A 14,517-nucleotide genomic window follows, 5' to 3' on the forward strand; every position below is an offset into this window, starting at 1 on the left:
GCACAATTGTGAAAGAGGAATTTACTGTAGAGGGTACAGAGTTCCAAAAAGCTAAGAATGTTTCATTTCATTCCAAGGTGAGCTGGCGTAAAGAGAAACCGCTAAAATTACGTTGTGCAGTTTTCAGTTCCGTTCCGACGGGGAAGCCAACCGCAGATGGTTTCGACCCGGAAGTTAATCTACAGGCACGTAGTTGGCATTAATTAGGAGTTTGAGAAACAACGACGGCTTCGTTAACGACAACACCCCAAAACAGTAATGTTATTTGCTCAAATTGGAAAAATACTCGTGCTGCAAATGCGATATTCTGCATAACAACGACGTGATATCACCAACTTTAACGACAACGTAAGTATTCATTCTCTATTGTACTCTGAAACCGCTCGTACCCAATTTAGTTTTAGGACAATTCCCAATCCCCCATGTTGTATACCGTGAACGAAATGGAATAATCGCGAAGGACTAATGATAGAGATAAACGTAACACTGAAAAGGCTGAAGAAATTTAGATGCAGGGAGAAAACCAAATGGCTATTCACAAAGACTTCCAGACCGCCTATCTCAATATAATTTGATCCCCGAGCATTTGCACGCAAGTTCAGTGTCTTCCTCTTCTGTTCACGTCCCTCTCCCTTTGGGCATTACCGTGCTTGGTGGCCTCAAAATATTCGAGCGCCCCACTTCTGACAGAAAAGGCAGAATTTATAAAGAAGCCGAAGGAAATCGAATCAACGTATCCACAACGAACTCTGAATTTTCTAAACCCATCTTATAAGGTACAGAATATTTTCCTTTTGAGATCACCAACGAGAAAAGGATTCAACATTCCTTGGACTGGCTTGAAATATGCTTCATGCAGTTCCCTTTCAGTGCAGTTATACACTGAGTCGTGATTAATCGCGTTCACAATCGGCTCAGGAACACGTTTATGAACAAAGATCTCTTAATCGCGAAAATTTCTGAAGTACTGATTAACTGAGGTATGGAGACACTCCGCATACGTCCCTTATTTGCCATTTTTCGAGAAAAAGATGAACAGCGTTCCTTCGAAAAGTGCATACAGTGCACGGCATTGATTAGATACATACAACTATATCCCCTTCAGGCGTATGTTTCGTTTTCAATTTTTCACGAAAAATAATGTTTGATTCATTCTGTGAAAGTGAGTTGATTCTAAAGATAAACTCGTATCTTCCCAATTTCTGAATTCAGTTCTTCGCTGACATTACCTAGTCATTCGGTGTTCGCCTCGCGTGCCGATGCACATTACTGAAATATCCATTTACTTGCCTAAATTCCCTTCCGCGCTAAATGACTGCTAAATCGAATCTGACTCATGCAGTCAATTTTGATAAGGTCTCCTTCGTGGTCATGTATTGCACACCGAATTGCTGAATCAGTTTATTCTTTGAGCTAGACAATCTAGAAAAACAACAACTTCATCTCAAAATCGAAGGCTACACATCGAACTTTCAGAAGAGAAGAAAACGCGCCCCGGCTCTATCTCACTCTAAATTCTGGAAATTGGACATTTCGGAGCTATAAATTTATCGGGGAATCACCTTATTTTACGTAATAATAACAATTACGTTAAAGTCTTTTAGCGCAATTTCATAGCTTCTGGACTCTTGGAGTGGAAACTCCACCGTGTGTGTAAGCTTCTAATTTCGTTATCCGGTCATAAATATGTCATGTGTTAAGTCATCTGACATACCTCGTTCAGTCAAGCTCAGAAGAATTCGCCGCAGGTTTTTGTGGTTTTCTCCAGAATACAAAGACAATCTTCAGTAAGAGATAAGGTAAGTGGTGATTTTTCATGGTTTCGTAGCTAAAGAGTCTCTGTCTCTCTGTATATAAGATGCAATTTTTACACGGACTACCATATCTCATATAGTGACTGGCCGTCATGCGCAAAAGAGTTTTTGGCGAAATTTACACGAACTTTGAGCTTCAGCATAATCCGGCCTTGCGTGTGCTCTCTTTTTGGCTCATTAATATTGTTAATTTGTAAAGGACAAGAAAGTGTATTATTTTATGACAGCGTCGAGGAGTGGATGAGATATATATACCCTCCAGCGAAGCAGTTAGCTGGTAACTTATATTTTCATGAAATTAATGCCAAAGGAACCCTGTCGAAGTTGACTGACTACCTGTAGTAGTACTAATGTATGCTTCAGCTTATTGAAAGGTCAAGGACGTCTTCACAAAAGCGTACACAACAATTAAGTAAGTGATTTAAAATACATTGTGACAAGCTTGTTTTCACGGTCGAAAATGTTGAAAAAGGCGGAATCCAGTGTGTTTTAATTTAGATGAAACAACCTTAATACAACGTTCTTTTACAAAAAATGTTGAATACATGTCATGCTACATGCGTGCTACACGCTCTGAGACAGTTGAATTAATAATTGTTTCATAACAAGGCAAAACAGTGTTACACAACAATGTAGACAACCGACGATCTCAAAACGTGCTGACAGGTGTTTTTTTAGCGAAAGATCCTCTCAGAGTATTTCCAATCAAGAGTGGCCGCTTTTCCCCCCGCCCCCTTTTAAAAAGGCGTTAAATTGTATAGCTGGATAGGTAGGAACAATTTTGAAGACCAAGCAGAGGCTATCATGATTTCTGTAGACTCGGTGAGTTGATAAAACCTAAAATCAAGACAAGGAGCTCATGGTCTGAATGTGATTGCATGGATGTCTTATAATGCTAACACATTCCGGGATCCGTTACTTGGATTTTATGGAGATAAAAATAACGCGTGCATGCGACATATTCTGCAATAAGACCACTCATTATTGAATCAGTCTTAATTTCTCTTTCTTCAAATGATTTCGAACCACCGGCTGACAGTCCAGTTTTCTGCAAAGTACGAACGATGCCAAACATTAGAAAATCGATGGAAAACCATGAATAAGAGAAAGAATATCGTAGTTCACAGTAAAGCCATAGAGTGTGTACTTCAGGAAGTTATCAGTTACCGATAAATGCTTTCAAAGGAAAATTAAGTAAACTGATTTCGCTAGCTGAACATTCATGATTAAGCCAATCGTATACTTGGTCATACTTGCCCTCGTTTTGCGACGGCGTGCGACCTAAACGGCAAAAAGTAACTACGGTAGGTTACTATTTGTCATAAAAGGACAAAAAGTATCTTATCCTAACTTTTCTTTCGCCTTTTGAAAAGTTAATCGAGATTTGCAGAGTAGTTAAAACGCAAAATTAGAGCCAAAATTGTAGTAAAGTTTCTTTTTAAATTTTGATAGAACCCTACTTTCAGGCTAAAGTTTTCGATGGCCGTTTTTTTACACGAGAGACGCATAATGCGTCTGGACGACTTGGGGCAATTTATTTCAATGCTGCTTCAAAGACTGAGCTTATATATGACGAATTATAAGCCAGTTCGGAGTTAAAAAAAAAAACACGTGCGCGCATCGGGATAAAATCAAGCATATACTGAAAACACAAAAGATTTTAATGCAAATTTCTGCAAACAATATGTGTTTTTATCCCGACGCGCGCATGTGTTTTTTTGAAACTCCGAACTGGCTTATTAAATGACGCATGAAAGGAACCCATGACTGCGTGATATTGCGCTGCCCTTGCTCTATCAAATGAGTTATTAAGCCAGCTGGTAGCTGGTTAATTCGATGGGCGTCACTTTAGGAGAGAAGAATGGTGCTGCGAATGTGTATGTTTTACAATATTCACGTTTACATTTTGAATGAGATAAATAGTGCCTCTCAAATAGTTTTAAATGACTTGACTTCCAAGAAACACGCCAGTGACGCAATAAGAATGCAAAGAGAGCCGGTCATGAGAATGTACATGTTGATGTTCATGCTTTAAAGGCTACCTGTTCTGTTCCACTTATTGCTGCTATTGTGGCAATTTGCCATCCCGTTGAGTAGATGCACAAAATATCGATGAAAGAGCTTTGGTTGTCCGTTGTAAAGACCGTTCGTAGCCTCCAACGTTTGATCGCAATGTCCGTTTTTGCTATTGAGACAGACAGGTTTGCTGACGAAAGCAAAGCCAAGTTAATTTGCTTTTTCATTTTACTTTTAAAGGGGAAAAAAAGATATGTCATCAATGGAGTATGAATAACAAAAATTTCGTTCTCGAAAAAGCCGTTAAGGTAAAAAAAAAACTAAATTAAAAAAAAACAAAGAAAGTATAATGCTAATAACAAAAAGACGTTGGTCCGCTGTCCATTGTCGGTTATATTGCAAAGAGGACTGCTCTTCCTGAAAGTGAAATTCAAGACGAGCGTTTACAATTTTGCGGATTTGTTGTATTTTTTGCTCCCGTGGATGTAAAATGCCCGGGGGAGTGGGAAACTCCCATATAGAAGGGGAGGGATGCTCATCGGAACTTTTAAATTAAACCCCTAAAGAAGACCAATTTAGGCATGGCCCAGGCTTTTTTTGACCCCTAAAGAGATCATATTAAGGCAGAGATAAATAAAAAATACAGTGACTTTTTCAATGATGGCAAAGACATTATCATCTAATACTTTCATCTACGTGAACAAATATAATAGCTTAATTTTCACTTTTTTATCTCTTCGCGTGCAACACTAAAGGAGACCTTCACGGCTATATATGATTGCATTTTGCTCAGAACACCCTAAGTGAGACCAAAATCCGAAATTTACACCGCTAAAAGAGACGACAAGCATCCCTCCCCTTTTTGTATGGGAGTCCTCCCTCCAGGTTAAAATGTGAAGATCGACCGTTGAGTTGGTGTATGGAATTCGTAAGGTGCCATGTCTTTCTAAATACCCGTCTAGATCACACCTGTTGCTCTCGTTTTGGCACCAAAGCCTTAAAAAAATAAAGTAAGAGGAGGCGGAGTTTTTCGTGTTGAGGGGTGGGGGGGTAAAGTGATTATTACTTTTGTGTTGTAAACCAATACCCACAATACCCATAAACCAAAATCATTGCAGTCTCGACAGCTGTCAACTTGTTGTTTGTTGTTTTTAATCCTTCAGTTTTTCCCATAATATTTCTGATGCATGTGTTTGGAGGTTAATCGAGTTACCAAAACAAACCCTTAGCCTCACCTGAAGTCTATAATTTGACGTGATATGACTACTGGTTGTAAACATATGACCACTCCCTAAACCAGGAGCACTTGGGGACAAAGGAACCAGTCGATGGACTGCCCAAGTTATATGGCGTAATTGTTTTTTATAACTGTTTTTTTGTTGTTCTCAGAAACGGCCAGGGTGTGCTTGGCATAAGATTTAGCTGGTCTCCAAAAGCTTTCAGCGTGCACAGCTCAGGGAACTGACTCGTATATCAGTGCATGGATCGGTAAAAGGACCAGTATTCATATTCAAGGTTCATGGGCTTTACTTGCAGGAAACCGAGAAGGTTAGTATGAAAGGGCGAAAAAAGAGTGTATAATTTAATTTCTTGCTCAAAGAGTAGGACAATTTCTGTTTGGATGTTAAATTGGTTATCTTATAATAAGATGATTATCGCCGAGAATTGCGAGCGAAAGTGGAATTACAATACGCTTGAACTCTCTTAGTCGAAGACTGTTAATAAGTTCCCAAACAATGAAATATCTGTTGTGTTAAATTAAAAAAATTGCCTCTGATCTTCACGGAATTGAGTTAGTCGAGCCTTGCAAATATTTCTCCATCTTTGGGTTTCCTCCAAATGCTGTATAATAATTTTTCCAGACGTAACATTATCCACCCATGCATTTTTCAATAATTTGAGGCTTATTTTTCATGCCTTATGTACCCTTTTATATTTTGCGTGGACACCTGTTGCTTGTACATTCTAAAAATAATCTTCACTTTGCAATAACATTTTCCTTTGTTCGAAAAACCAGTGCAGTAGCGGTCCTGTCTAGAGATTTTTATTTGGTTCTCAAATTACAGCGAGTTATACAACTTGACAGATAAAATTGAAAAAAAAGGCTCGATTTTTTGTACAGTTTTGCTACCTGTAAAGACCTGTTAACACAAAGTCACAATTCTGGGTGGCTCGGGGATAAAAGAAAGTAATACGCATCGAAGCTAAAGGAGTATCATGTAAGCCGTGCCTTTATTAAGCCCAGCGGAAGTTGTTTTCCATTGTTTCGGGGTCTCGAGGATTTTTGCGTGGGCTCTAATTGCTTCCACCCGATTATTTCTAACGAATTGCTAAGCATTATATTTAGCTAGGGCAACTCTCTTGGCTAGGGAATGTTCTTGATTGTTCGCCGGATTCAGGAATAACTTTTCAATACTTCGCCATCATTAAAAGACCTGCTAAAACCGAACATGATACCCATAAATTTGATGAAGATCTGTCTACACTTAGGATGCTGATCTTTACAAGAGCATGAGTAAAATTGAAGCGATACAAGCAAAAAAAAAAGGGAATTAAGGTTTCATCTGTGTTATGCTGGAGCTTGTGCTATTTTCTCTTGGAAATAACCACACAAGCCAAAGTACAGCAACGTCGCAGCAACGGGAGAATGTGAACAAACTGGTCAAACTTAACGAACTTGCCCTTGTCTCGTATCCTGTTTTCACGTGTTTGCTTGATCTCTCTTCATTTCCAATTTGTTTAGCAGCGTTGCAACAGAACGCAAAGCGACGGCCGCCATTTATTCCGTTTAAACTGTCCAGCCCGCTTTACCGCATCTTTTGAATTACTTTGGGAAAGGAGGTGGTGTCGTGGGCAAAACAATGCTGTTCTGTTGACATATATACTGCATGCAAAGAATTTTCGTTGCGCAAAGAAGTGACTGAAAGGACTTTGAGCAAAAATACTCATTATGTAAGGGCAGTGATTTTCTTATAATTTCTCGTCATTATTAAATCTTCATCGCGGGTATATCTTATTGCAAATATCACAATTTTATGCTCGATTATTCTATTTACTGATGACCTTCAAGGTTGGATTTAATTTCCCTAATATGTTTTCTATAAATTCCATTAGTTTAAACGTGTGTCATAATATAATTCTTAATGTACAACACGGACATAGATCTACGATTTGCGACTTGTGATTGAAAAAAAGCATAAGGCAGTTATTGACATAGGAAACGGTTTGCTAACCACGGCCGATGAGTAAACAAAAGATATGTCTGGGCTTGTCCTCAGACAGAATTAATTTGTACGCAATTCACCTTCACAAAGTCCAGGGAGAGACTAATTGCAGCCACAATCTTCTCACGCAGGAGTTACGTTTGACAGAAACGCCTAGTACATAACCTTTATTAGGGCCAACATGAATGAAAACAAAAAGTTGTTTATTTTTACTCTCCCAGAGAGGGGGTGAGTCTATCTTTTTGTTACGTCAAAATAAACCAATGAAATTGGAGATTGAGGAATTTTGCTTCCGGCGAGGAGACTACGCATGCCCAGAGTAGGGTGACGTTATCCCCTGGGGGAGATACCGTCAGTTGCTTTATCCGGTCATGGCGTATATACATTGATCATGAAACTGACGAGACTCACGAGTATCGCCGCTAAATACGTCGACTCGAGAAGAGATTTTCAAATGCAAAGAGCTCAGCTCATTTTCTGGAGTTGAAAATTTCATCATACTTCCTTTGGGAGTGTTCAACGACTCGATAACGACATCTTTTGTGTGTCAAACGCTTAAATTCCTCTTTCCTTGTGGAAACGAAACTGGACTTCCTTAGCTTTCAAGGACAAGCCATCGCACAAGCGCTATTTTGCTGCTTTCTTGAAAAGCCTAGTTAATTCTAAAGGCATTTATTTGTGCAGAAAAGTATTCTCCAGTGTTGGATGCAATTTTTTACTTCTTAAAGGTGAGTTAATGATTGCGCGCAGCGTTATTGATCAAGATTATCTTTGCAGTCTTTGGAACGAGCAGAAACCTGTTATTTGTGTTGCATTGTTCGTGTTTTAAGGGATTAGTTGTTTTCATCAACTGTGTAGTGTTTTTGTATCCCACTGATGTTCCAGAGACTGTAAATTCAATCTTTTTTCGATGAATTTTAATAGAAATCGTTGAATTAAATTTCATTGCGGTGACATTCAAATCATGTTGCTTTCTCGTGCGTAACTTGTGTTCTGGTTCCTTGTTTGGGCTTGTCAACTGTTGCAGATATGTTGCTTCTCGTACACATTGGTTTTAAAAGGAAAAAAAGAGTCGGCTTTGAAGATAAATGCTTTGAAAGTGCTTGTGTTATCCATATGTTTGATTTATGATTTCGGGATAATCCACAGTACGAATGATTGATCATATATTGAGCTTTGTTTAGCATTTGCGAATTCGCATGACCTATTCTGAACACCCAAAAGAATTTGAAAGCCTCGCAGTATTTTTCTAGTGTTTGTTTTGCATCTCGGTAAATTGGACAGAATTTTGCATCTATATATATGTAGACTAACTAGTGCAACGATTTTTTTGATGTTGGTGTTATCACTATTAGTCAATCTTAGAGAAAGTTTCAATATTTTGCTACAGGAAGTCTCGATTCTTTGGCTGTGAATGTAAATTCCAGCTGGGATCACGAAATGGCTTGTTTAAGAAACGATGGAACAAAGATCAGGTCCATGGAGAAGTTTTATGTGTAATCGTCAAGGCAATCGGCAATTTGGAATTCTAGTGAAGTTCGGTAATAATACATGTAATTCATCATGTTAAAGGCCGTAATATCGCTACAAACGAAATTTCATATTAATTACGGTTTACGTAACAGTCGCCAAGATGTTGTAGTAGTAATATTTCTGAAAGTGTTTTTCCTCTTTCAACTTTTTCAATATTCCAATGACCCATTTTCGTATATTGCAGGAGAGAAAAGGTTATTAAAAGTGACGATTTTGCGACCTCCACTGACTTTGTGAATACCACATGACATGACTTTATCGCGAATTTTTGTTGTTTCCCATACCATCAATGTAGATTGTATTGTTATGAAAAAGAATGAAGCGAACTTTTAGCAAATCTTGTTTTTAACTCCATAACTAGTGAACAATTTACGGACAACAAGTTCGGCATCGACTTCATTGAAGAATCCAAAACAACTATAAAAGTATTAGGTACAGTTTATTTCTGAAGAAATTTGAATATAGCTCAGACTAACGTTTTGAAAACAATGGTTCACTTGTTTGTTGGTGATGCATTAAAATGAAGATGCACATTTATAGCATCTCTGTCCTCTTCCACTTTCAGGTAGTACTTGTTGGAATAAACGTTTTTAATTTTTGTGTGATGTTTTTATTTTGAAAGTTCATTCCTTCAGCTTTCTCAGAAATGCTACCATGACTTTAATAGGACTTTTCACAATGTTTTCGTTTTGTATCAAAAATGCTTTCAGTTTGATTACTGTTGAATTGATTCTGTGCAAGACATGAAAGGTTTTGCTGTGACAACGTAAATCATCGGTAAAATTCTTTTCTGCAGCATTTGGCAATGCAATTTTGTAAACAGGAAGTTCTTTGTAGTGTTGTTTTTCGAATTGATAGGAATGGAAACTTGAACAGAATGTAAGCTTGACGATCTAGGGATCTTAGTTAAATGTAAAGTGCATCTTTTTTGCAATTGTGAGAGCTAAAATGGAACAACCATGGTGCTAAAATGACATTTAGTGGCTTCAAGTCTTGTCGAAATCTTGACTTGGAACAGTAAGCAGGAAAGGCTATTTCTAGAGATGAGGCGACAGGGTCACAAGAAATATAATTTACTTGAATTTAATGAAAGGCAGAGCTGAAATCCTGTGGAATGTAGAATGTATTGGTAAGAGTTTTTCATGCAAGATGAATACTAGCTAATATAATAATTAAATTTTAGTGAAATAAAAAAAGGTTAAGTTTTAAGTTAACAGTTCTGGAACATTCTTTTAAGCAGGCCTGGGAATTGTGGTACACATAAGTGGCATCAATAGTCTCTAGTGGTTGCATGAACCTCATGTGACGTAATATGCAACCAAAAGCTGTTTTTCCTGGAAACATGCTTAGGCAAGTTATTATGAAGAACTTTCACTTTCAAAAATGCCTACTTTTCTCTTTTTCTATATTTCTATATCTATATGTTTTTATATTGCTATATTTTTTTAGTTTATCCAGTACTTTGATAATTAGCAATAGTAGTGCTACAGTATTGTATATTCTGAAAGTAGTAAAAATATGTAAAAGAGTGGCTCAGTCACCTGAGTTACAGGCTTAAGTTAAAAATGCCTACCTTTTCTCAAATGTTATGTTTATTGAGAACAGGATCATAATAATGGCAAGTATCATTAGCATTGTGAATACTGAAAAGTAAAAGTGCTTTGTCATAATTACGTTTACATTCCCTCCAAGGCCAAGCAAGTCAGTGTTTTGAATTTAACAAGATACCGTAAAAACCTGCAGATAAGCAGCACCCTGAATTTAGCAGCTCAAATTTTGGAAAAAAGGTTTTTTGAAAGAAATCAAAAGAAATCCAAAGTCGAATCTTGAGAAGTCTCCTTCATCATCCACTGTTCATGGAATGTAAACTCACTATTAACATTGAAACGGAAAATACTTCGAAGTGTTACACAAGTCGATAAGCTGCATGTAACAGGGCCTTTATTATTTTGTTCGTCAGTAGTTGACACAGGACTATTTCTTCAAAAAAGTTGCTATCAAAGTGCTACACAGCGAAGAAACAGTGGGCCGTCGCGAATACTCAAGAGTAGCGTGGTATTTTCTTGCCCATGGAGGATCGATTACTGTTAAGTTACAGGACACTGCAAACAGGTTTGCTGTTGAAATTGGTGTTAAAATTCATGACACCTATTTCAAATGTTCCCACAGATTAGCTGCACCCCCGATTTCAAGCGACAATTTTTGGCAAAAAAATGTGGCTCATCTGGGGGTTTTTACGGTATTTTGGAATCCCAGGGTTTCTATGGCACACTCTTGAATTGAAATAAAGGGGGAAATTTAATGCAAGAGTGTGTCTTTGTTTATTCTTTTTATGTTACACTTTATGCTTTTGGTTTCTCTTACAGTATGCATTTACTGAAAGGCATAGTAAGATCTTCGGTTCTTGCAATGGTTGGGGTAGTAAACAAAACACATTTTTTATGGTTGATTAAAATCCATTTTTCTCTATGCATGTGTCCTCTTATCGGAACCTTTTCTAAAAGAAAAGCTAGCATTTCGCAAGCCTGTTTTAATTTTTCTGAGCTCAAAAGTTATACTTATGTTCAGTGTTTTTGAGTTACTTGCTTCAGTGCTTTTTTAATAGTCACTCAAATTTTGATTTGTTTCCTTAGGATACCAATGGTATTGAGCATCAGTAATTATTAATTTGCAACAAAGAATAACCTGCTGAAACCAATTATGCCGATTCAAACACCACAGTGGACAGAGTTTCTTCAATGTCCGATATGTACCAATGACTTTGATGACCTCAGCCGACAACCAATCAGCTTGGGATGTGGTCATACTATGTGTGTTTCTTGTTTATCAAAGCTGCCGAAAACACAGTGTCCATTTGACCAGGCTATTGTTGAAACTGATATCTCAAAGCTTCCTTATAACTATGCTCTCCTTCAGTTAGTTGGAGTCCAAATCCCAGATGATGTGCTTCCTGACATAGGAAGCATTCAGCACAATGCCTCTCAGTATAAAGCTGCCAAACATTCTATTGAAGACCTTGCAATGTTTTTGCAACCAGTAGCTGGTTCTAGCAATGGAATTGTTAATGGTACTGGCAATGGAAATACCTGTAATGGTGGTCTCAATGGAAATGGCAATAGTGTGCTTACAAGGCCTATGCAACGTAAGCTGGTCACCTTAGTAAACTGTCAACTGGCGGAAGCTGATGGACGAACCAGGGCTATGCGTGCTGCTCGGAGCCTTGGGGAAAGGACTGTTACTGAGCTTATTTTATTGCACCAAAATCAACAACAACTGTCTGGAAATTTGTGGGCTGCTGTGCGCAATCGTGGTTGTCAATTTTTAGGACCGGCAATGCAGGAGGAGGCATTGAAACTTATTTTGTTGGCACTTGAGGGGGGTGAAGCACTGTCTAGGAAAGTTTTGGTTCTGTTTGTGGTTCAGAAGCTTGAATCACAATTTCCACAAGCTTCAAAAACAAGCATTGGCCATGTAGTGCAGTTACTTTACAGGGCATCCTGTTTTAAGGTAGGTTTGGGCAGGTTCTTTTGACTGTAGTGTACAGTTTGCCCAAAGAAAAATACCATTTCCTGTTTGTCCACCGAAGTTAAGTCCTATTGGATGGGGTTAATACCTGGATGGGTGACCACCCTTGGAATATCTTACAAGTGCTCTTTATTCCACCTGAAGTTTACTGTAGACTACACTGTGTAGCCTTAACTTATTTTGTTTAGGCATAGACGATACAGACATTTCTGCCCTAAATAATTTGAAAGTGTGCACTGGTACATCTTGTTGGAAAAAATTGTCTGTTACCAAAACAAACTGTCCATTCCCAAACATTCACTTGTATCCACACATCCTAACAAGTTAAGAACCACTTAGAACTTGATTTTCTTCTCTTTGCAGTATTTGAATTTGAAGCAGCTTTGACTAATTGAAAATTGTTGCATATTTGGCAATATGTACCTCTGGTTGTGATATCCAGACTGTTGATAGTTTGTAGGTGGAAAAAAAGAACAATGAATCATCTTTGATGCAGCTTAAAGAACAGGTAACAAACTCTTAAGGAAAAATGATAATTGTTAAAGGTCTTGTCTCCACCTGGACAGAGAAATGCAAGTGATAGTTTTATACATTTATTTTGTTCGCGTAGAGCTGGGTGTCTTGGTCAATACCTTCATAAAGTATTTTTCCATGTTACAGTGAAACTAGATTTAACCCTTTTACCCCTGAAGAGGCCCCCATGGAGGAGTAAAATTGTCTGGCATTAGACAGACTAAAATCTGTAAGTGTTGCTCCTCAAGGGGGAAAGGGTTAACAAAGTGCCAACAGACTGTGGAAATGAGTTGTTTCATCGAGATTTGACATACATGATTGTATCAATTTAATGAATTTTTAGAACAACAACAGAAATGTTTGTTACATTGAGGTATAATTTTTTTTTGGAAGAGGCTACGTTCCTCTGTTTTATACCCAGCTTTGAACAATTTACTAACTGTAACAATAATGTTGCGATTTGTTAAGTTCTGTGGCTACAGTATACACTGCAGGCACAAAGCTGCATTACTTGTAAACTGAACGGTAATGATAGTTAAGGCTTTCTCAGAATACACGCTCCAGTCTACTTATATAACAGAACTTAAAAAATCTAAACTACTTCAGATGATGGATAAAATGGATAAATTGTGTAGATTTCCTTTGTACTGATAGTGTATAATGTTACAGGATCATTGTTGGTCTATTTTATATTATTTGTTTTATTGAGGTAGATGTCACAGTTGAGTCTCCAAATTGTGTTAGTTATAATGAGGAGTTTGTTACATGGGTTTCCTTCTATCGAGTTTCTGTTTCATTATTTACTGTAAGCTTGGCTGGGATAAGGGGTATACAGCTGTACTTTGTTCATGGCATCTGACAGGATGCGGCGATGCGCATCCGCATAATTCCCTAAAATCCGCATCCTCTGCATAATTTTAATATATTTTCTGCATAAAACAGAAGAAATGCCTGATATTAGTGATAAAGCAGCTGCGTACCATCCTCACAAACACAAAAGCCAAAGAGATTGGACTATTTTGAAACGCTTATTTTCCTGAACATTAAAGAAAACACGCCATTTCATTCGCAAGATGAAAGTTCGTAAGCAGTTTCCACTGGACTCTAAAGTTTGACACCGATTTCATTAACAATACCCTAGCTCTCTAAATTTTTTAAAACGATACAAGGTATGAAAGTTTAGGCCGCAAGTTATAGTAGGAAATTAAAATTGCATTCATTTGTACGTACTCTGGTAACAGTAGGGACAAATCATTGCGATGAATTTTGTACAAAACAGAGCCTGCAGTACGTATGTGTAAAAAACCCGCTGAAAATGGTGAAGGATCGAGGGAATGGATCGTGGTTCACCCACATCACAATTTTTTGCTCCATATCTCCAACTGTGAAACAAAATTCATGACAGAAACAAATATTTTTTTTTATCGCTTTATTTCTTTTAGCAAAAGTTTCGGGCACAATGCCGATTACCAACCCTTTTATTTTAAACCGGTGCATGCTGGTCGCAAATTGGTCCTCGGCCAAATATCTTAATCGCAAAGGAAAAAGCGACTTTATTAGTCGCCAACATTCGCGTCCTGATTTACCATAAGCATGTAAATACATTGGCCGGACGGGGCCTAATTATTAGTTCTATAAATGTTTAAATTTTCCGCATAACATAATCCTTGTAATTTCCAGCATAATCCATTGCCTGTTTATACGCATAATATGGCCAAAATTTCCGCATAATCTTTAATTTTTTTTTTCCGCAGCCTATCAGAAGCCCCTTTTTGTTTGTACTCAGGACTTTGTTATATAGAGTTTTGTTACATTGAAGTTACACTGTACTAGTATTTATTGACAACATAAAATAAATAAATGTATAATTTTTTATTGGACATGCTTAAAAA

The 14,517-nt window shown here is 37.7% G+C and overlaps 1 protein-coding gene across 1 annotated transcript; it reads left to right on the top strand.

Moving 5' to 3' along the window:
• The first annotated feature begins 1,945 nt into the window (after positions 1–1,945).
• LOC137991929 (roquin-1-like) lies at positions 1,946–12,635 on the top strand. The gene is made up of 4 exons (XM_068836953.1): positions 1,946–2,226; positions 5,220–5,378; positions 11,221–12,094; positions 12,573–12,635. Exons 3-4 carry the CDS (start codon positions 11,288–11,290, stop codon positions 12,633–12,635), a joined length of 870 nt encoding a protein of 289 aa, XP_068693054.1. The 5' UTR covers positions 1,946–2,226; positions 5,220–5,378; positions 11,221–11,287.
• Positions 12,636–14,517: the final 1,882 nt, after the last annotated feature.

Source organism: Montipora foliosa, chromosome 2, assembly GCF_036669935.1.
Source record: "Montipora foliosa isolate CH-2021 chromosome 2, ASM3666993v2, whole genome shotgun sequence".
Taxonomy (NCBI): domain Eukaryota; kingdom Metazoa; phylum Cnidaria; class Anthozoa; order Scleractinia; family Acroporidae; genus Montipora; species Montipora foliosa.

What these genes read in the sequence shown, in the direction of transcription:
- LOC137991929 (XM_068836953.1), top strand. Translation starts at nt 11,288, where the DNA reads ATGCCGATTCAAACACCACAGTGGACAGAGTTTCTTCAATGTCCGATA. An exon ending in ACAGGGCATCCTGTTTTAAG is followed by an intron (nt 12,095 to 12,572) that starts GTAGGTTTGGGC and finishes GATAGTTTGTAG; the next exon opens with GTGGAAAAAAAGAACAATGA.